Source organism: Acipenser ruthenus, chromosome 3 (genome assembly GCF_902713425.1).
Source record: "Acipenser ruthenus chromosome 3, fAciRut3.2 maternal haplotype, whole genome shotgun sequence".
Classification (NCBI taxonomy): Eukaryota; Metazoa; Chordata; class Actinopteri; order Acipenseriformes; family Acipenseridae; genus Acipenser; species Acipenser ruthenus.
Window position 1 is genome coordinate 39,105,852 of NC_081191.1, and position 21,763 is coordinate 39,127,614.

At 38.2% G+C, this 21,763-nt stretch overlaps 1 protein-coding gene across 2 annotated transcripts in view; it reads left to right on the forward strand.

Moving 5' to 3' along the window:
• LOC117394783 (programmed cell death 6-interacting protein-like) overlaps positions 1-21,763 on the forward strand; it is a 32,788-nt gene that overhangs the window by 2,791 nt on the left and 8,234 nt on the right. Inside the window, exons 2-8 of one of the 2 annotated variants that reach the window (XM_059012909.1) lie at positions 8,401-8,455; positions 8,582-8,651; positions 10,911-11,038; positions 11,959-12,112; positions 13,594-13,694; positions 15,850-15,966; positions 17,359-17,581. In XM_059012909.1, coding sequence (XP_058868892.1) covers positions 8,401-8,455; positions 8,582-8,651; positions 10,911-11,038; positions 11,959-12,112; positions 13,594-13,694; positions 15,850-15,966; positions 17,359-17,581 — 848 coding nt within the window. Of the gene's footprint in view, positions 1-8,400; positions 8,456-8,581; positions 8,652-10,910; positions 11,039-11,958; positions 12,113-13,593; positions 13,695-15,834; positions 15,967-17,358; positions 17,582-21,763 lie in introns of both variants that reach the window. The other variant, XM_059012908.1, reaches the window with a different exon arrangement.

Genomic DNA, 21,763 nt, shown 5'->3' on the forward strand with positions numbered 1-21,763 from the left:
TTTAATTTGTTTAATAAATAAGAGTGCATTTGCGACTCACCCCGCAGTACTGAGCCTGTGTATGCTTCCTGGTCTGACGTCGCCCACCCAGCCATCCGTGACGCGTGTACAATAAAATCAGATATTTATACAATAAAGTAATAAAATAGTTTCACCTTACAGATACGTTTTGGTTATCTAAATGTACTGCAGTCTGAAGTAGAACATTATCCACCCATGCCTTTCCTTTAAATGCAATCAAGGGGCATGCCATATTTTCAAGAATGGACAAACCATTGCTCTTTTTTAAGCTAAACCTGTTTCTATGAACAATTGTTTTAAATATTGTAAAGTGAATTAGCCTACATTCATTAGTAAAGTCTTTTTTAAGGGTTGTGAGGTTTTTTTTTTTTTATTAAACATACCCCTCTTTCAGAACTCAGCCTGCCATTTAATGTGTATTTTAAAGTACACGCAAATACATTTCTGTGGCTCAGTAAGACCAAATTACATATTTTGAATGCACACTTCTACAAATCTGTTTTTACAGTGCCTGAAAAAAGAAGTAAAGGGGATGACTTGTTCAAAACTACAGTATTATTTACTTGTTAATCACATTGACTGACGTTAGCTATTCCATATGAAACTTAATGCACTGTAAAGTCTTGTTTCATCTCCAGTAATGCAGTATTATCAATTCTCACTAGAAACCTGTCAGACATTAAACAAGTCATTTTCATCTACGGGCACATTCCAGCAGTGCAAGACAACACAACATATTAATCTACTTTTTAAAAATAATTTTTCAAATAGCATTCGTAAATCATATATTTTTTTTAATAACTCAACATTTTATTAACACATTTCACTTATTTCCAAGCAATACAGAAAATGTGCTCTTCATAAACCGTCACACAGTAACATGCTGTCGTGCGTTTCCTAAAGCCTCTGCATTGGAAAGGAAACTAGACACATTCATAAATATGTACCTTTATACTGGCATAATGAGTGTGTGTTCTACACAAGGTTCACATTCTTTTCATTGAGGTTTGACACCGACTCTGGAAATAATTACGTTACTTGGGTCCTGTATTTAACATGAAATTCTTCATCTCAGTTAAAATGTACAGCACCATGGAATAGCTTACAAGCTCAACACAGCGAAATACAATAAGGAAATACATACATTAGAAAATCCATATGTTATAAAACAGTTTATTATTATTATTATTATTATTATTATTATTATTATTATTATTATAGGCACCTTTCTTACTGCAGTTGGCCCAAGTTGTGGGTCCAGTTTCATTTGTTTCTCAGGCGAGTGTTCGCGCTTCAACCAAATTCTGTCAACACTGATAGTGACTCTGAATAGCTTTCAGATTTTCTTAATTCTTACTCTGATTGGCTGTAAAGGTGACAAGGCTAACCATAGATTGGATAATGCTTTGTTGGGTATGTTTTTGTCGTAATGTTGCCTAGTAACTGAAGACAAGGTATTCTGGGAGATGTAGTTTTTAGTGGATATTTTTGCGCCCCTGATTACAGTGATAAATATTTGCTTTGTATTTTTATTATTAAATTAAATAGTATCATTGTAAGCTCAAACATAACATTATCTGTGTTTTCTGGAACGTAATCAAAATATAGCAAGGATCACCCGAAACACAGTAAAAGTACAAATGCCATCGCTTGGTTTATGTGCAAGGATATGCAGCCATAAGCTGATACATGTAAGTTGTATTGTATTGATTTTAAATAGTATGCTTGCTTTTAACTTTGTCCTGGTTTTCATTTTGATCCTACATTTTGCACTGGCAAAGCAGGACTGGTTTTGTAACATAACACAATTATTGGTACTTGTAAAATAAAAATATGTAGCTCACTGTAGGAAAGTGGACTTTTTATCATTTTTACTTTTTTTTTGCAATTCAATGCAAATAAAAAAAAATACAGACATGGGTACTACAAATACTGTAGCATTTTTTAAAATGAAATTACATTGCATCTGCTAGTCATGCATCTCCATTAGATAATTTTCATAAATAGAAACACGTTTAGCTTGCAAGTATCTGTGTTCGCCAGCCACAAGCGTTCCGTCTGCAAGACTGTCGGTGGATTGATAGTGACCCCGCAACTCAACAGCTGATATTTTTTAATCGCAATTTAGAATTTGTATAAACTGGAAAGCATTTATTTAACAGTTTAACAAGTAGACTGTATTTTTAAATTTGAAAAGCTACCAAACAAACAAGTTTGGTTGTATTATTTTTGCTTTCTTGTAACCAACCGTTGCTGCATAACACTTATTAAAAGTGCTGGTCTATGAGCACTGTCTAGTTTTTATTTTTTCTAAACTCAGTGACTTGAAGAAGCGTTTTTCATGTTGCTCAAGTGTATGTAGTTTTAAATTTGATCAGTTCCAAGAAGTGTTACATATTTTATTTATTCATCCGACAAATCATGATTATTGTGATAATTTACAGCTGATAATCGATATGTGAGAAATAAACATCATGGCAATAATTGTTTTTATTATCTTGTTCAAAATAAAACAGTATTCATTTTTTTTTTACTTCAGTAATAAGAGTGAGACATTTAGATTGAATGCTTATTTCTGAGTACAGGACTTCCTTTTAAAAAAAACAAATAAATAAACCAGAGAGTTGAAAGGTCACAACACACAGGTAGGCATCTACAGTGTAAAAGAAACGAAAGATAAAAAAAGAGCAGAGAACACATCCTCTCCTATATCTACAGTTTTCAGGGAATAAAAAAAGATGTTCCATGGCAGTATTTTGTTGAGCAATGTTTTATTTTATTTTTTTTGTGGGGGTGGGGGGATTGCATTTATTTTCAACAGACTACTTGGGGTGGGACCAGGGGAATGTTAGTTATACTGCAATACACTGCATTGCTGGGTTAGATTAAAGGATTTGTTCCACAAATAAGTGCAAGGCAGGTCACGCAAGTGCAAAACAAGTGTCCGCAACACAAAAAATATGGTACATAGACATTTAATTAATAATATGCAAATGTACAATAGAATCAAGGTGAACAGGGAGTTTTAACCAATTGTGATTTTTGGAGTCGATTCTGATTACCGGTAGCCATATCAATAAATGTCAGGAACCGATTCTGATACAGACTATTTTTTATTTTTTTCATTTTTCATAATACACATATTTACTGAACTAAAAATATATACATTCACTAGATGAGTGGATTTACTAAATAGTTTTTATTAGAGGTCGCGCTACACTAAAACCAGCATTGTATAAATCTACCTTTTCAAGCTTGATATTTTTGCAAAGTGTTTCTAACTAATAAAAATAAAGACAAGCATTGAAAGATTACTACAAAGAAACAGTAAAAAATGATGTGCATCAACTTACTCGTGTCAGACAAATAGCCTAACAGAAAACAAAAACCCAACATGTTAATGATTCTGAATAATTTCTTCCCAAGATCCTTATGTAGATTTTTGTTACAACTGCAGTCAAACATGTAAAAGCTTGTAGGTTATTACGGTATCACATGTATGCAGGCTTATTTATTATTATTACTAACGGTGCAGGGACAGAAAATGGTATATCGTCAGAAAGTGGTACGTGTGCCAATGCTGTGACTGGCTACTGCACAAATTAATAAGAACAAGACAAACAGTAGTTCACCCATAAAATTGTATATGTTTACAATTTTAGATAACCCAATTTTGTTGCTCATCAGTTAAAATCACATATTTGCTGAATTGTGAAAAAAAATGATATGTAAAGAACTCTAAGGGCCAAACAGTACGTTGTACCCCCTTCAGATGTGCGTTTTCTGAGCTAAAATCATTTGCGCATGCCCGGGCAAGCGCAGTACACGCCATACCACAAAATAACACCACACCAATACCTGAAACAAAGGTCCAAGAAACACAGATGAACTGTATGAAAAGAATTGGAACGATCCAAACATACAAACACTGGTTCTGCATTAACAGAAAATCTATTATGACACAGTGTTAACATGACTAAAAGTTTGTAGCAACAGAAAAGTTATAAATAAGACTGTACTTCTTACCGCTAACTGACACAACCCTGACAGTGTGCCCTGACCAATGCAGAGTTTGCTTGATTGATTGACCTCCATGTTGAACTTGTATTGTAGATGAAAACTCTGACCTACATGTTGAACTTTAATGTATAACATCACAGTTTTGAGACTGAGCTTTTCAAGGGCGGATATTATAATAGGTGATAATGACAGTGAAATGCTGATTACAGATTCTGGTATTTTATTAATAATCAGCTCTCATTCCAATCGGTGCATCCCTAGTTTTAACTACTTGGAAAAAGAGCAACATAACTTGTACATTCAATATTTGTATTAATGTCGTTTGACTTCAATTTCAAGAAAGCCAAAAAAATGCAAAACATGCTGAACTATTACCCTTCATTCCACAACAACGAAATAAAACTCCAGTGTAGATGTACAGTCGCCTGTGGAATGTGCTTTACATCCCATAATAGCACTCCACACGGCTGACTGAAACTGAAATTTGATTGGTAAGACCCAAACAATTTTCGTAACACAGTTCTTGCAGTGTTTTGTTCTTTTGCAACACGTTCAGACAGAAGCGCATTAATGGGTATACAACCCAGCCCGGCAACCTTTTGCACGACATCTGTGTGAAAATGGGATCTTTCATGTTCCATTAATTTTTCGGATGCTTTTAAAAAGGCACCCCTGCCAAAAGTAAATTCATGCCTTACACCTTCACTTAACCGTTTTTTCCCTGTTGCTTTTAAACATGTAATACAAAGAATACGATCACATTCCTTAACATAGTCAGCTATAGCCATTTTTCAAACCAACCAGACTTGTATGATCTGTTGAATTTTTCTGCACCTTGCGGGAAAATTGTAGTCCTTTGGTTAATATAACTGATCTACAGTAGCAGTTCCTGTATGGCTGCGATCGCTGGTGACTGAGATGGACCGCTGACTGGAGTCTATTTTACAGGAATAAGGCAACTTGTGTTCTTAGTATTACTCCAGAAAGCAGCACCCCCAGTTAGCGGCATTTATGACAAGCTGATTTTAGCAGGTGATGCCGCTGAAGAATTTAGAAACTGTTGAGAAACAAGCATTGATGCAATTTATCCTCTGCCGCAGCTGTAAATACAGAATTGGGGTCAACATCTGATTATTTAAAATTTTATGGAAACAGGGAAAATCTACTTGGCCTGTGACCTAAGATGGCTTTTGCTTTGTGGTAATATGACATTTAGTTTTCCAGATGATAAATATTATTCTTGGAGATACTGGATTCATACTTGATTCACAACTGTATTCTGTGATTCTCGAAGTTAGGTTTGATCGTGGAAAAACCTGTTTGAGGCAGCAATTTTACAAAACAGCTGATGACACAAGGCTTAAAACTCCTATCTTGAGGTCCTGACTTGAAATATGACCAGGGTGGTTAAACACTGCATGCTAAAAACAGTGACGTAATATGAAAAAATAATAGCATCGGGGTATGATAATGGTCTGTTTTGATTAGAGGGCGAGCATTAATTGCATTATTACAGAAATGTTATGCAGTCTAATTATTCAAACAGTGCTAAAATCCAAATTGCTAATCTATCCTATTTACTGTATATAAAAGATACAATAACTAGTTGTGTTCACACTAAACTGATTTTAGTTGTGTTCACACTAAACTGATTTTTTTTTTCAAAGAAAGACTCGTAACATTTGCAGGATCAATGTTATGAAAAAAAAGTCATTTTATTAATAGCAATAGGTTGTGCTGGTCTGACTGGCAGCAGTAGAAAAAATCTCGTTCTCAAGTCTCGGTCCCAGAATAGCAGTTACAAACTAAACTGGCATCTCCCTCGGTTGGGTGCAAACTATAAAAAAATTTTAAATAAACAATCAACACGGCATTATGTAATCTGGCTCAACAAAAGACATTAACTTGTTGAATCCGGTATCCTCCACAATTGAAATTAGTTGCATGTCGGTTGCGGTGAACTCAGGAATTAACTGTGTTATTTTTTCAGCCCGAGTTTTATCGCATTGCATATGCTTGCATTGTTGTTTGTCTGGGAAACCTTGTCCGTGCTAGATCCAGCACCAGTAGTAGAAGCAGACATCGTATGTACAGGATTTGTTATTTTCATGTGCTTTAACATTGTTCCCGTACTGCCACTGTAACTAAGCTCTGCAGAGCACAGTCTGCATTTTACTTTTTGGTTTCCTTTTTAATCGCAATATGCCCAGACAGGGCTTCGTTTATTTCGAGCTCCCGAAGAGGACGCTGCTAGTCACGTGACCAAAAGCATGCTGGACGTTGGCAGGTGAATATCCAGCAACAATGATGCCACGTGACAAAGGTAGGAAGTAAACAACAAAAGAAAACTAGGAGTAGCCATTATTTGCTCATTATTTGGTTATTGGACCGATTCGATGCATCGATCCATTGTCCCAGCCCTAGTTTTTTCCCCAACGATCAGTCTTTGTTTTGCCTTCTTCATGCTTCGGTTGTTTTTATTAGTTCTCTACCAACGTACAGTTGAACGACCGTGTATCCTCAGTAATGCGCTTTCTTACTGTCTTGCAGAGCTCAATGTATTCAGTCTTTGACTTCAGAGCTGCTGTTTGTTTCATTTCCCTTTTTTTCTTCATGAGGTCTTTTGTCTCTTGCGTGATCTTCTGGTCACATTTTGTGTTCCAGCGATGTTTTTTGCAGTTTTCTGCAAATACTTGCATCACTTCCTCATAGATTTTGTTTACCTCAATTGCTTCATCTTTTTGCAGATCTTGAAGAGCGCTGAATCTATTCTTCAGTTCCAGTTGAAACACCAGGCTTTGCTTCTGGAGCATTTCTATGTTGATTGTGTTGGATTTTGTCATCACGAGTTTCGTTCTCTCTAGTGCTGTGTTTAAGTGTATTTTGCATCTTACAAGTCTGTGGTCACTTCCTGTGTTAAAATTGTTTAGTACTGAGACATCTTGTATGGTGTGCTTCTTGTTGGTGAGTATGTAGTCAATTTCATTCTTTACTCCGTTGGGCCCTCTCCTCCATGTCCAATTCCTGATGGGTTTCTTCTGAAAGAAGGTGTTGATGATGAATAAGTTATTGTTCTCTGCAAATTCGACTAGTCTGTCGCCCCTCTTGTTCCTGTCGCCATGTCCAAATTTGCTGACCGAATTCTCATCTTGGGCTCCTATTTTGGCGTTGAAGTCACCGATGATGAACATTTTCGTGTAGTTCTTGTACTTCATAAAAATCTTCGACTTCATCTGAATAGCTTTTTGTTGGTGCATATACTTGGATGACCTGAAGTTCATATTTCCTTAAAACTTTCACTATCAGTCTTGCGGACCTCTCTGACGCGCTGTCAATCTCTACTATGTTTTTCCTAATTCTGTTGTGACGTATGCAACCATTGCCATCTTCACACAAACTGCAACCATAGCAACAGGCGTGAGGAGGTAACAAGATTGAAACAGCGTACATTGAGAAAAGCACGAAAAATATGAAGCAATCTATGATGGATATGTTTTTCAAGAGAAAGGGCATGTAATTACTGTATCCAGCATGTATGTGTACTTTTTTATTTTTTCCTTTTCTTTACTGTGACTCTTGGTCTTCCAGTTCATGGCCTGTCATTGACAGTGTGTCTGGTTACCATGACGCCAGATTTGAAATTACTGGCTGTGAGCACCCAAGACGATGAGCCACAGTACGCTGCCCTAGTCCAGCCTCCAACATGACGATTGCACGAAGGCGCTGCTGTCTTGTTTTTTTTCAGTGATTTCTTTATTGCTTGCAATTCAACAACTGAAATCACTCCATATCCAGTGTCCAATCAACTGTCTCACTGATTAGGTGATTAAGTGCATATGCTTCAGTCATAGTCACTCAAGAAAAGAGAAACCAAAAACATTTTGTCAATGTCCATCATTTATATACCTTATTTATTTTTTGAAAATATGTGTTATAATAGTGATGTTTCTTTTGATGCTCTGTGTGTGTGTGTGTGCTCCCTTTTTAAATACGGGTACTACATTTGCAACATGTCAGTCAACAGCGACATCTCCTGTCTTTTCTTGACAATGACCTCCCTTGTTACAAAATAGGATCTGGAAATACCAAAACCAGACACCCTACAAAATAATCTAACCTTGTGGACATTATTAATGTTGTTTTTAGCTAGTGTTCTTCAAGCAAAAAACAAATAAAGGACTCCTGTTTATTTCCTTGTATATTGTTTATTGTGATGCTACTTCTGTATAAGTAGCTCTCTAAACAAAAAAAAAAATGCTCACTGGCATGTGAAGGTGACATCATTAGCCCACATGTTTAACATAAAGTACAGAAAAGTTGATTTCAAAATGCAGATCTTCTATTTATTTATTTTTACAGGTACTATGATCAGCTGTGTGCCATTGAACCCAAGTTTCCATTCTCTGAAAATCAGGTATGACAAATGTGGGTTATCTCTGTATTGAATTGGAGAAAAAGACCTTGAGATGGGACAGAATGAATACACCCTGTAATTGTCTGGGCAAGAGACAATATTAATTACGTATGTTTTGTATTTCAGTTGTGTTTAACATTTACCTGGAAGGATGCATTTGATAAAGGATCACTTTTTGGAGGCTCAGTCAAGCTTGGTGAGATTATTTTTCTTATTTATGATTATTATTTAAGTGTAACTCGGCTCCTCGGGTTTTAATTTCCAAATCCATTGCATAAGCTTTAGAAGGCATTATCACCATTTGAACAAGCGGATTTGTGCTAGACAGATACAGCACCCTTGACTTATTATTATTATTATTATTATTATTATTATTTTTTTTTATTATATTTTTTATATATATTAAACATTGATTGTAAAGCAAATGCTGAAGCAGTAACCTTGAAAACTTTATTTAACCCTTTGCGGTCCATTTATTCAGCGCCTGTTAGGCACGTCAGGTCCAATTTATTTTCACACAAGCTGTTTATTTTACACACACTGTTTAAAAGTAATTTTATTCACAGTAAAACAGGTTTAAAAGGCACTGCATATCAACAGGACACTCAGTACTGCATCTCCAGCCCAGCCCCACTCCTTGTTCGCTGTATTTATCGCATATTTCTTCATAGTAGTGCATACTGATAAATCATCTGATCACTCGTTTTATCACCAAACTCCTCAATAATGCTATCCAAGTCATTATTTTATTACTATAACATCTCAAAAAGCTTGGCAAATGTCTGCGATATTCTTTGAGCGCTGGATGCGGAAGCAGCTATCTTGTTTGTTTGTATCTGTGGTGAAGGGACTATGCGTATTGCTCAGCTCCGCCTCTGTGTTTCTTTTTTTTCGGCTTCTGTCGGCCTTACTCAGCCATTGAAAGCTTTTCTCAACTTTTTCCGGAGAAAAAGGGACCTGTGTTGATGTCTTTTTGATGTCCGACATCGGACCGGAAAGGACCTGGTCCGACATAGGACCGCAAAGGGTTAATAGGAAGATAGTGAACAGACATGCTGTATTTTCCCTAATAATCTGTTTCTATCAATAATAAGGAATGTGCTTTGTGCATTTCAAGTATGAAGTACAGATAGGCGGGCGGACAGCCAGCCAGTCTCCATTTACTGCTGGATTATGATACATTCAATAATGTATGCTAAAGAAGGGCATTAGCAACTTCTTCTCACAACTGGCCAAGCGGTTCTCTAGATACATTAAAAATCATCTGTGTGACTGCCTCCACTATCTGTGAAAAATATGTATTCCTGGGGGGAGATGAACTGCGTAATGGTACTTTAGTAACACCACATTAAGCATAAGGCTGAGCCCATCTTCTGTGACGGAGACATGAGTAGCATAAAACTTGAATACTGCTAAGAAATACATAATAATAATGTTGTAGATGTGTACCTGCAGTATGCATCACAAATGGCACACATTCTGGAGTTCAGATACCATTGGCAATCTGAATGTGAGGTCTTTTTTTTTTTTTTTTTATTAACCCTAGGATTAAATATCTTAAGTGCTTTTTAAAAAGTACCAAAGAACAAAAACGGTGCTAAGTGTGTGCAATTGTATGAAGGCTGTATCGTGCAGTTGTTGACTGTGATTGGAGTTCTGTGTCACGAGCCGTAGGTGAGGGCACTAACAAAAGTCAAGGTGAACTACCACATGGTAGAGCCTTCATTGAGAAGGCACTATTGCTATTAAACTATTTTTCATTATTTTCTTTAAAAAATCACTTTAAAACCTCGATTTTATAATGATCTGTGGGATACCCTTCCACTGAGAAAAGCTTCAGGAAAATAGTCCTGAAACTGTTTAAAAAGGATCACATACATAATTAGAGAAAAAAAGCAAAACTTTATTAAACAAATATTTTTTTACTTGAATGAAAATTTTACTGAACTGTCAGTGTCTTTGTTATTGTTGAAAAATGTGGAGCTCCAGCCTAGCTGATGGAGCAGTGGCAGGTATAGGACTGGTTGCTTTTGTCGGTGAAAAAGTGTTGATTGGCTGGTTTAGGTGGTGGATAAAATACATTTGGACCAATTGTGTCTTTGTTTAATATTTGCTGCCCTCTAGATGAACTGAGTGTGAGCGAGTATTTTCACTGAGCGAGTGAAAATAAAAGACGACACTTGCACGGATTGATTTTGTTTAATTCACGGTCGATGCTGTGACGTTCCAGCGGGCATCTGTCTGATAGAAGCCCACTAGAGCTGGAAGCAGATTGGCTCTATTAATAAAAATTTTACATACAATGTCCAAAACAATAAACTATCACAGTTATTGTTTTGTGATTGATTACCATTAATTAATACACTATGAACTGAATAGGTAGCAAAAATAAAAGCGCATGGTGTGTATGTGCCTGTGATATTATCCACCTAATCAATGAGTGCTTGCCTTGCAGCCCTGGCTAGTCTGGGATATGAAAAGAGCTGTGTTTTATTCAATATTGGTGCCCTGGCCAGCCAGATCGCCTATGAACAAAACTTCGATAACGACGAAGGACTGAAGACAGCTGCTAAATATTATCAGGTAAAATCAAGGGATTGTCCTTGTTGCCACACTCCACTTCCTGGTGCTTATTAAACACACACTTTATATATTTATTTATTTATTTGTTTATTGATTTATTTTATCTATATGTTGTATCATAGCAAACGGTGTCTTGATGTGTTACTTTGATGGAAATTAATGTTATTTTGTGGGAATAGAAATTACGCTGTAGGACAGTGCATGATCTTATACAAAAATAAGAGATTTTGAGAAATGTATCTCTAGATTTTGTGACCCATGATTTATGCCTACAAGTATCCAGTCTATCAGGTTTATGTTAAATTAGATCTGTATCCTTTTAATATTTTCAGTGTGGATTTCCACAACATTTTTCTGTGTGCCCTTTTATTTGTTTAGTTCATGAGTTCAACCTTTTATTGAATACACTGGAATTCTCCTGGAGTCAGAGAGAACACATTCGCATGTTTAACCATCCAGGTTATTTTACAGTACTGTCTAAAAATATTTGAATCTTGATTATTTTGACTGGCATTTAACAAAATGTTATTCCGATGTGGGTTCTATCGTGTGGTTTCAGTTTGCTGTTTTAAGTTGGACAGATTCACCACCTATTTCCAAAGCCAGACCAGATGGTGGCAGCAGAGACATTTACAAATTTATACTTCTGCACATAGATGTTTGGAACAAAATCCAGCTAATCCAGTGTTTTATTAGTTACCTATTTTTAGCTTTATTATTTTAGCTTTTTTTAACGACATGCAGATATTTCAAATATAGCACTATAACACTGCTGCATTCTGGTATTTCTGCTTGAGGTCTGATTGCATCTAGAGAATTGGAATGTGTTTGAACTGCAAAACATGAAGTTATTAGGTGCCAGGAAGGTCTAACTTACTTGAAGTGTTTCTCTAATGCTCCTCTTTGTGTTTTTCTGACAGCTGGCCAGCGGGGCTTTCTCCTACATTAAAGACACTGTGTTGTCTGCTTTGAACCGAGAGCCCACCATGGACATCTCTCCAGATGCGGTCGGGGCCCTCAGTCAGATCATGCTGGCTCAGGCACAGGAGGTGTTTTTCCTGAAAGCCACATCAGGTATCCTGTTTTCCATCTTTTGTTTTGGCTTGGGATGGTGGGTTTAGAGTATATGTTAGTTTATTGAAGCATTTACAGTCTCGAACAGTTGTCTTTGGCCAGGTCACATCTAAAATTAATTGGCAATCCCAGTGTGTGTTTGTGCATTTTTTTTTTATATAACAAACAAACTTAAACTAGTCATATTTACCCATTTTTAAATAAACTAGTCAAAACAAGTACTGAGGATAAGTGAAATGAAACTACCCATTTTTAGTGAGACAATAAAACATGTTTATTCAGTATGTGAAGGGTGGCATATTCTTTGGTTCTCCCAATGAAGTTCCATTACAGGTGATATCCAGCAGATATTAACCATGTCACTGCCACATTGTTTCAACCTCTGAACATATGGATGCATTTTTTTTCATTATTTTTTTTACAAACCATTTGATCTGATAAGACATCCATTCCCCTTTGATTGTGCTCCATGTCATACTAGAAGTCATTTTTTATTTTTTTTATTTTTTTTTACTTTTACATGGCTTTCAGCTGATAGTTGGAAATGTCATAGCTAACAACCATTATTATTTGACAAATCCTTTACAACAGCTATTTGCGTCAGTAGCATTTACCAAACCTGGTCATTAAGACGCTGGCAGGAAAACTCATGAGCATTAATTAAATAGGCGTGTCTGCTTCAAACAGACTTTGGCTGAACGGCATGCCTGAAATTTTATGTTGACATTTTTAGTTAATACCAGTTTTCAGTTTTTCCTTTGACCATTGCAAAATATTATGAGCATGCATAACACTAGAGGGCCCCAAAACGAAATAAATTGAATTTTTGTTGATGAAAACCCTTTTTCCATTCCATTCCATTGCCATTCACCAACAGACAAACATGCACAAATGTCAACACATTCATATATAATCCTTTTGCTGTTTTAAATGTCAAGATTCTGAAACTAGCAGTGATAAGGAAGCAAAACAACTGTGTGGGTCATATTCTGAGCATAACTGGCAAAGAAGGGGTTGACATCTGAGATGGGGTATTTTTCAAATCCACTGTAAGCTTATATAGAAAGAAATAAGCATTATAAGGAATAGTAATATATACAAACTGTGGGAGATTACAGCCTTATGTACAGTTGTCGTGTGACACCTGTAAGATATTAAGACTGCATGTTCCTCCTGCAGTTAAGACACAAATGTATTGACTGGCTTTGCCTCAGAATAGCTGCACAAACCAAATGGGGAAAATCAGCAGATAAAAATGATGTCTAGATTAACCGCTACTTATTATTTAAAGTTGGGTGTACTTCCATTTTTCAATGATGTAGTAATCTCTACTGTGTGGATTATTTTTCCCCCACAGTATCTAGAATGTTTCAATAAATTGACAAAACCAGGAGCAGCAATGGCTTTCAAAACTCAAACCCTGATGTTACCACTTTCTTAAAGATTTGTGTGTTCTAAAACATTGTCTTTCTTTATTGCAGACAAAATGAAGGATGCCATTATAGCTAGACTTGCTAATCAAGCTGCAGATTTTTATGGTGATGCCTTCAAACAGTGTCAGTACAAGGAGAATTTACCAAAGGTACGTGACTATACATTTTCTTTTGTTCATTTTAGAAAGACAGCACATACAGAATTCCCACGCATTGCACACCAATATAGAATATATAGATTTTTTTTGTGTTAATGTTGATTTGCCAGTAAAAGACCAACATTTATTTGGATACATATGCATTTGTAGATTTATGGTGTTAAAATAAAAATAAAACTATATGACCTTTTTTGTTCTGAAACTAAGAAGAAAATAAGACACCATACAGAGCTGTATACGTATTTTTTTTATTTTATTATTATTTTCTCCCAATTTGGAATGGCCAATTATTTTTTTAAGATCAGCTCACCGCTACCACCCCTGCGCTGACTCGGGAGGGCGAAGACAAACACACACTGTCCTCCAAAGCGTGTGCCGTCAGCCGACCGCTTTTTTCACACTGCAGACTCACCATGCAGCCACCCGAGCTACAGCGTCGGAGGACAACGCAGCTCTCGGGCAGCTTACAGGCAAGCCCGCAGGCGCCCGGCCAGACTACAGGTGTCGCTGGTGCTCGGTGAGCCGAGGCCACCCTGGCCGACCTAACCCTCCCTCCCCCCGGGCGACGCTCGGCCAATTGTGCGCCGCCCCCTGGGAGCTCCCGTCCACGGTCGGCTGTGGAATAGCCTGGACTCGAACTCACGACGTCCAGGCTATAGAGCGCATCCTGCACTCCACGCGGAGCACCTTTATCGGATGCGCCACTCGGAAACCCCCCCCTGAACTTTCAAGGTAGTTTTACATCGAGTAAATCTGTTATTTGTCTTCACACTTTTCCGTAAGACTTAACAGTAAACTAGAATTAGCACCTTCACCAGTCATTTAAAAAGTAAACAAATGAATACACACATACCACATCATTCTGATATTGAAAAGTGCTGCGGTCTCCACACAATCAGGAGACCTGCCTTAACTTACTGATGCCAACAACGTGCCCCAATACATTTAAAGCACTCCTTACAATCTTAACTGTCCCCTTTTTTTTCTGGCCATGCTAACTCCTCTGTAGTATCGCACATCATGTTGTTTTGTAGACGATGTGTGAGATGAACAGTGTGACTTTTCACTTTAACCATGGGGTTATTGGTGGTGGCAGTGATGTTGGATGGACCACAGCAAGAACATTTGACCTCTTCCTTCATATCCTGAAATCATTATAACTGATAATAAAGAATTTTCGGTCATTCGTATATTTAAACATTATATTATTTGTTTTTTTTGAACGGCCAACACTTGAGCACTTGTTGGTGAATGCCAAACGTATTTCAGAAAAAAATGATCTTGGCAACCATAAGTAGAAAGAATACCATTGTGTTTACAACCTGGTATTGGGGAGGGGGGGGGGTGGAAGGGGCAGATGGGAATGAAAATAAATATATGAATGATCTCTAATCACTTTCTGTAATAAGTGTAGTATTGTGTTTGTACTATACTTATTAATGCATGCACAGTTACATTACCTGAACAAGAGTTGTTGGGTAAAAATCACATTGGCTTGAATGTTATGTCCACACAGTTTATTATATTTATATATTTTTTTTAATAAACAAGAATTGTGTCAAGAAAACAAACAGGAATTGAATAACAAGAATAGGCATGCTATTGTTGTTTTTTGGTTTTGTTTTTTTTTTAAAGTAATGTACATGGGAAAGTTCATCCAGTGCCTTATGACATAGCTATTTAGTAAGGCTATATATTGATATAAACTATAATAATGATATATATTGAACAATTGCAGAATTATGTATCGTATCAAGATATCAATCAAAAAATAACATAACCATTTAACAGCAAACATTGTGTCATTGTTACTAGTGTCATAACATATTTAAAGAAGTCTAAATTGTACTGAATAAAACAACCATCATTTTCCACCAATATTATCTCTAAAAACACATGTTCAAAAAATAAGTACAACTGAGAATTGAACAGATCTCATGTCTGTAAACTGGGTGTTTTTTTAAATTCAAGCCAATGTTTTGCCTACCAATTTTAGTTACTCCTAATGATTAACCTCTCTAAAACATTAACAGTTAATTCTCATTTCCTTTTGTCCTCCCTTTTTTCCTCTTCCTGCATCCCATCTTGTGGTTGTGTGTGGTTGTTTGTGGCTGGACTTCCCCCTGGTCAGTATTTTTATTTCCAGGAAGTACTGCCTGTCCTTGCTGCAAAGCACTGCATCATGCAGGCCAACGCAGAGTACCACCAGTCCCTCCTGGCCAAGCAGCAGAAGAAATTTGGGGAGGAGATTGGAAGGTTACAGGTGGGTTTTCTAAATGTAGTGCTCATCAAAAGTAGGTTAAAGGCACTAAATATATGGTCCCTTCCCATCAGTCTTCACAACATTCATGTGGGTTACCCCGCAAGTTTTACTTCACATAGATACTAATTAGTTGATACGTGGACATAACTGTTAAGGTTTAAGTGATTTATTCATATACCATTCAAATAGGATTGTTGTACAGTGTTGTCATTTCCTTAATTTATATTCTTACACTGTCAGTGTGGGTGATCCAAAAAACAATAAATGGAACACTCAGATTTCATTTATCCAGTGATAGCATTTGGCAAGGAGTGGGATGTAGTTATTCTGTACTAGTGAGTGGCTCTCAATTGCAGTAGATATGTTCCGTATATGGACACTCTTCTTGCTATTTAATTATTATACCTTTTATTTTAAGATCGTCAATAGAAAACTGGATCAAATGGTGCACTAGCTCTTTTTATTGCATACATTATATATTATTATTAATAATAATAATAATAATAATAATAATAATAATAATAATAATAATGTGCTAAAGTTTGATAATGGGGGGAGCAGGGGGAGACAGAGCCACGGGACAAGATGTTGAATATTACAACACTAGGAAATCTTTAGAGAGGTAGATTGATAGAGGTTCTACTGAAACACACTTTGCAAAACACATGCTTGTAAAACACACCCTTTATTGTTCAGCGTACATTTTTTCATAAATAAAACACAGCCTGTAAATGTTTTCCCTGAAGCAGAGTGCTCCATTTGCTGTGTGACTAATGGAGTCAGATTTTACTTCCTCCCTCACATGGGAGGAGGGTGTTAATAAAACAGCAAGTGGAGCTTTCTGCTTCCATGACCTTGAAGTCCATGGGGAATACATACCTGTGGTCACTGCTTTCATTAGGGGAGGAGACTACAAACTGAAGCAGGCTTGTAAGTTTAGCAATTCATTTTGCTGCTTGTCACTGCTTTGTCAGAAGTAGAGAATGCAGTTGCTGGGTTCTGTGTAGTTGACAAGCTAGTTCAGTGACTGATAACAACAAACCTACTACCAGACAAGGTTTATTAAGTTCTGCATTTTTAAATGCAATAACAATACAGCAGAAAGAGGTCCCCATTGGAGCAGGATTAAATGTGACAATTTTTTTTATATATATATATATATATATATATATATATATATATATATATATATAAAAAAAAAAATGTCACATTTAATCCTGCTCCAATGGGGACCTATTTCTGCTGTATTGTTATTGCATTTAAATGCAGAACTTAATAAACCTTGTCTGGTGGTAGGATAATTAAGAGCTAAAGGGTGGCAGTAGGTAGATGCGCAGCTGTTCTATATCATTACAGAAGACATATTCATAATGTGTAATCTATATTTTTCAGCACGCAACAGAGCTGGTAAAAACAGTGGCATCTCGCTATGATGAGTATATCAACGTGAAAGATCTCTCCGATAAAATTTCCCGTGCCCTAACTGCTGCAAAGAAAGACAATGACTTCATCTATCATGACCGGGTTCCAGATCTCAAAGACCTGGAGGCTATTGGCAAAGCTGCCTTGGTAAAGTCCACAGTAATCAAAGTGCCCATTAGCCAGAAGTTCACTGGTAAGGAAAACTCATTTACTCTCTTACTATTAGTATGTGATATGATATGATATTTATACATGGAACAATTAATTGATTATTGATTGATATGGCTTTTGTTTTACAAGGCTCCAGTTAACATACACTGATCAATTGCCTTTTGTATAATTATTATTATTATTATTTATTTCTTAGCAGACGCCCTTATCCAGGGCGACTTACAATCGCAAGCAAATACAAATACATTCAAGTGTTACAATATAAGTCATACAATAAGAACAAGAAATACAATAATTCTCAAGTGTGACAAACCACAATTCAATAATACAGCAGATAATAGTGAAAGTTACATCAGGATATGATTAAGTAGTGATAGTTACATCAGGATATGATTAAGTACAAAATACTACAGATTAAACACTTGGGAGATTACAATATTCTGAGGTACAGGATTAAATGCAGTAAAATAGGGGGCAGATAAGAGCAAAATAAAGCATATTTAAATGAAGGGTGATAGTGTCCCAGGATACAACAGAGGAGTTCTACAGGTGCTGTTTGAAGAGGTGAGTCTTAAGGAGGCGCCGGAATGTGGTCAGGGACTGGGCAGTCCTGACATCTGTAGGAAGGTCGTTCCACCACTGCGGAGCAAGGGTGGAGAAGGAGCGGGCTCGGGAGGCAGGGGAGCGTAGCGGAGGTAGAGCCAGTCTTCTAGTGCAGGCGGAGCGGAGAGATCGAGTGGGGGTGTAGGGAGAGATGAGGGTCTGGAGGTAGCTGGGTGCAGTCTGATCAAGGCATCTGTAGGCTAGTACAAGAGTCTTGAACTGGATGCGAGCGGTGATCGGGAGCCAGTGGAGCGAGCGGAGTAGTGGAGTAGCGTGGGCGAAGCGAGGTAGAGAGAACACCAGGCGAGCAGCAGAGTTCTGGATGAGCTGGAGCGGACGGGTGGCGGACGCAGGGAGGCCAGCCAGGAGGGAGTTGCAGTAGTCTAGGCGGGAGAGTACCAGGGCCTGGACCAGGAGCTGGGTAGCATAGTTGGTGAGGAAGGGTCGGATTCTTCGGATGTTGCTCAGGAAGAATCTGCAAGTGCGTGCCAGAGTGGAGATGTGCTGGGAATAAGAGAGGCAGGGGTCCAGGGTGACTCCAAGGTTTTTAGCTGAGGAAGAGGGAGAGAGTGTGGTAGATTCCAGAGGAACAGAGATAGAGAGATCAGAGGAGGGGGAGGAGGAGGGAAAGAAAAGGAGGTCAGATTTAGAGAGGTTGAGTTTGAGGTGATGCGAGTGCATCCAGGAGGAAATAGCAGACAGACAGGTAGAGATACGGGAGGAGATGGTGGAGTCAGAGGTGGGGAAGGAGAGGAAAATCTGAGCATCATCAGCATAGAAATGGTATGAGAAACCATAGGATGCGATGAGGGGGCCCAGGGAGCGGGTGTAGAGAGAGAACAGGAGAGGACCCAAGACTGACCCTTGGGGGACTCCAGTCAAGAGAGGGTGAGGTGTGGAGGTTGCTCCACGCCAGGTTACCTGGTAAGTGCGGTTGGAGAGGTAGGAGGAGAACCAGGCCAGAGCAGTGCCAGAGATCCCCAGGTCAGCAAGAGATGATAGTAGAATAGAGTGATCAACAGTGTCAAAGGCAGCAGAGAGGTCGAGGAGAATTAGGACAGAGGAGAGAGAGGCAGCTCGGGCACACTTAAGTGAGTTGGTGACAGAGAGAAGGGCGGTTTCAGTGGAGTGAGCAGAGCGGAAGCCAGATTGGAGAGGGTCAAGCAGAGAGTGGTTGGACAGGAAAGCAGAGAGCTGGCGGTGTACAGTCCGCTCGAGGGTTTTGGAGAGGAAGGGTAGGAGGGAGACAGGACGGTAGCTCTGGAGGGAGGTGGGGTTGAGGGTAGGTTTTTTGAGGAGGGGAGTGATAGAGGCTTTTTTGAAGGCAGAGGGGAAGATGCCAGAAAGTAGAGAGGTGTTACAAATTAAGTACTCAAAATAAGCACACTGCCTGGGATAAAATCACACACTCCTCCCCAATTAGAAACACCAGGTAATACTATATAGTTAATGGAAAAATTACTAGGAGCAGGATCAAATACCTATCTTGCTTCAAATGCTGGTTACCTGGTTACCTGGTTACCTGTCGACTCCCACAGCTAGACTCCCGGCTCTTTTGTTGAGGCTCTTCTGTTGGCTGGCGCTTCGTGCTGGCGCTAAAATAAGCTGCTTGAATAAATGTTGTTACCCCTGCTTGGCAAAAGAACCAACTAAACTGTGTGGAAACCAATCAAATAGCAAAATCAACTGCTAATCAATTTAGCCACTCACCTGGTACTAATCACACACAAACTCAGCCAATTCAAACACCACCTTACAATGTCACCAAATGTAGTAGTTACAATTATAAAAAGCAGGAACTTATCTATCTGCCTCTCTCCCTGGTTCCCTGAAGACTGAACTAATTACCAGATGCCCACTCTTAAATAACTCCCTTCACTTAGCAAGGGAACTAGCTGCTAACTGCTCTGGAGACAATAGTTGATAAAGAATAATGATAAAGACATGCATGTTTTTAGTTGTATTTGAAGACTTTTGTGATGATCTAACGATATGATAAGATATGATACAGCCATATAGAGGTCATTTGACATTCCTTATTTCCTGGGCTACGGTTCATTGTCCCCCATATCATTATGTATTACACTTGGGTTTCAGCAAATGCATTATGAAGTAGATTAAGTTGTCGCTGTTTTTAAAACAAGGAGGGCATTTCAGCTTGTAGGTGCTGAAACATCCTCACAACTCCCAGAATACTTTTTTTTATTGAATTTCACTAATAGGTTACTTTTATCATCATTGACAATTACAGTGCCGATAGAAAGTCTACACCACCTTGAACTTTTTTCACATTTTGTTGTGTCAGTGCCTCAGAGTTTCATGCATTTAAATGAGGATTTTTTTTTCCACTTATCCTTACACCATACTCCACACTGTTAAGATTATTATATAAAAGATTATATATTAAAAATACAAAACTGGGTAAGTTGGGTAAGTCTCCACCCCCCTGAGTTAATACTTGGTGGAAGCACCTTTGGCAGTAATTACAGCTGTGAGTCTGTTGGGATAGGTCTAAATCAACTTTGCACACCTAGATTTGGCAATATTTGACCATTCTTCTTTACAAAACTGTTCAAGCTCTGTCAAGTTCTTTGGGGAGTGTTGATGGACAGCAATCTTCAAGTCATGCCACAAATTTTTGATTGGATTTAGGTCGGGGCTCTGACTGGGCCACTCAAGGACATTTGCCTTTTTGTTCCTTAGCCACTCCAGTGTAGCTATGGCTGTGTGCTTTAGGTCATTGTCATGCTGAAATGTGAACTTCTGTCCCAGTTCTTTCTTGCAGAGGGCAGCAGGTTTTCCTCAAGGACTTCTCTGTACTTTGCTCCATTCATTTTTCCTTCTATCCTGACAAGTGCCCCAGTCCCTGCTGAGGAGAAACATCCCTATAACATGATGCTGCCACCACCATGCTTCACAGTAGGGATGGTGTTCTTTGGGTGATGCGCTGTGTTGGGTTTGCACCAAACATAACGCTTTGCATTGAGGCCAAAAGGTTCCATTTTAGTTTCGTCAAACCACAAAACTTTTTGCCACATGGCTACAGAATCTCCTGAGGTTTTTTTTTGCATACTTCAAACGGGATTCAAGGTGGTTTTTCTTGAGTAATGGCTTCCTTCTTGCCACCCTACCATACAGGCCAGATTTGTGGGGTGCTTGGGATATTGTTGTCACATGCACACTTTGACCAGTCTTGGCCATAAAAGCCTGTAGCTCTTGCAAAGTTGCCATTGGCCTCTTGGTATCCAATCTGATCAGTCTCCTTCTTGCTCGGTCATCCAGTTTGGAGGGACGGCCTGATCTAGGCAGGGTCTTAATAATCGTCTTGACCGTGCTCCAAGGGATATTCAAGGCCTTTGATATTTTTTTTATACCCATCCCCTGATCTGTGCCTTTCAACAACTTTGTCCCGGAGTTCTTTTGAAAGCGCTTTGGTGCTCATGGTTGAGTCTTTGCTTTGAAATGCACTACCCAGCAGAGGGAACCTACAGGAACTGCTGAATTTATCCTGAAATCATGTGAATCACTACAATTTAACACAGGTGGAGGGCACGTAACTTGGTGTGTGATTTTGAAGGCGATTAGTTACACCTGAGCTAAT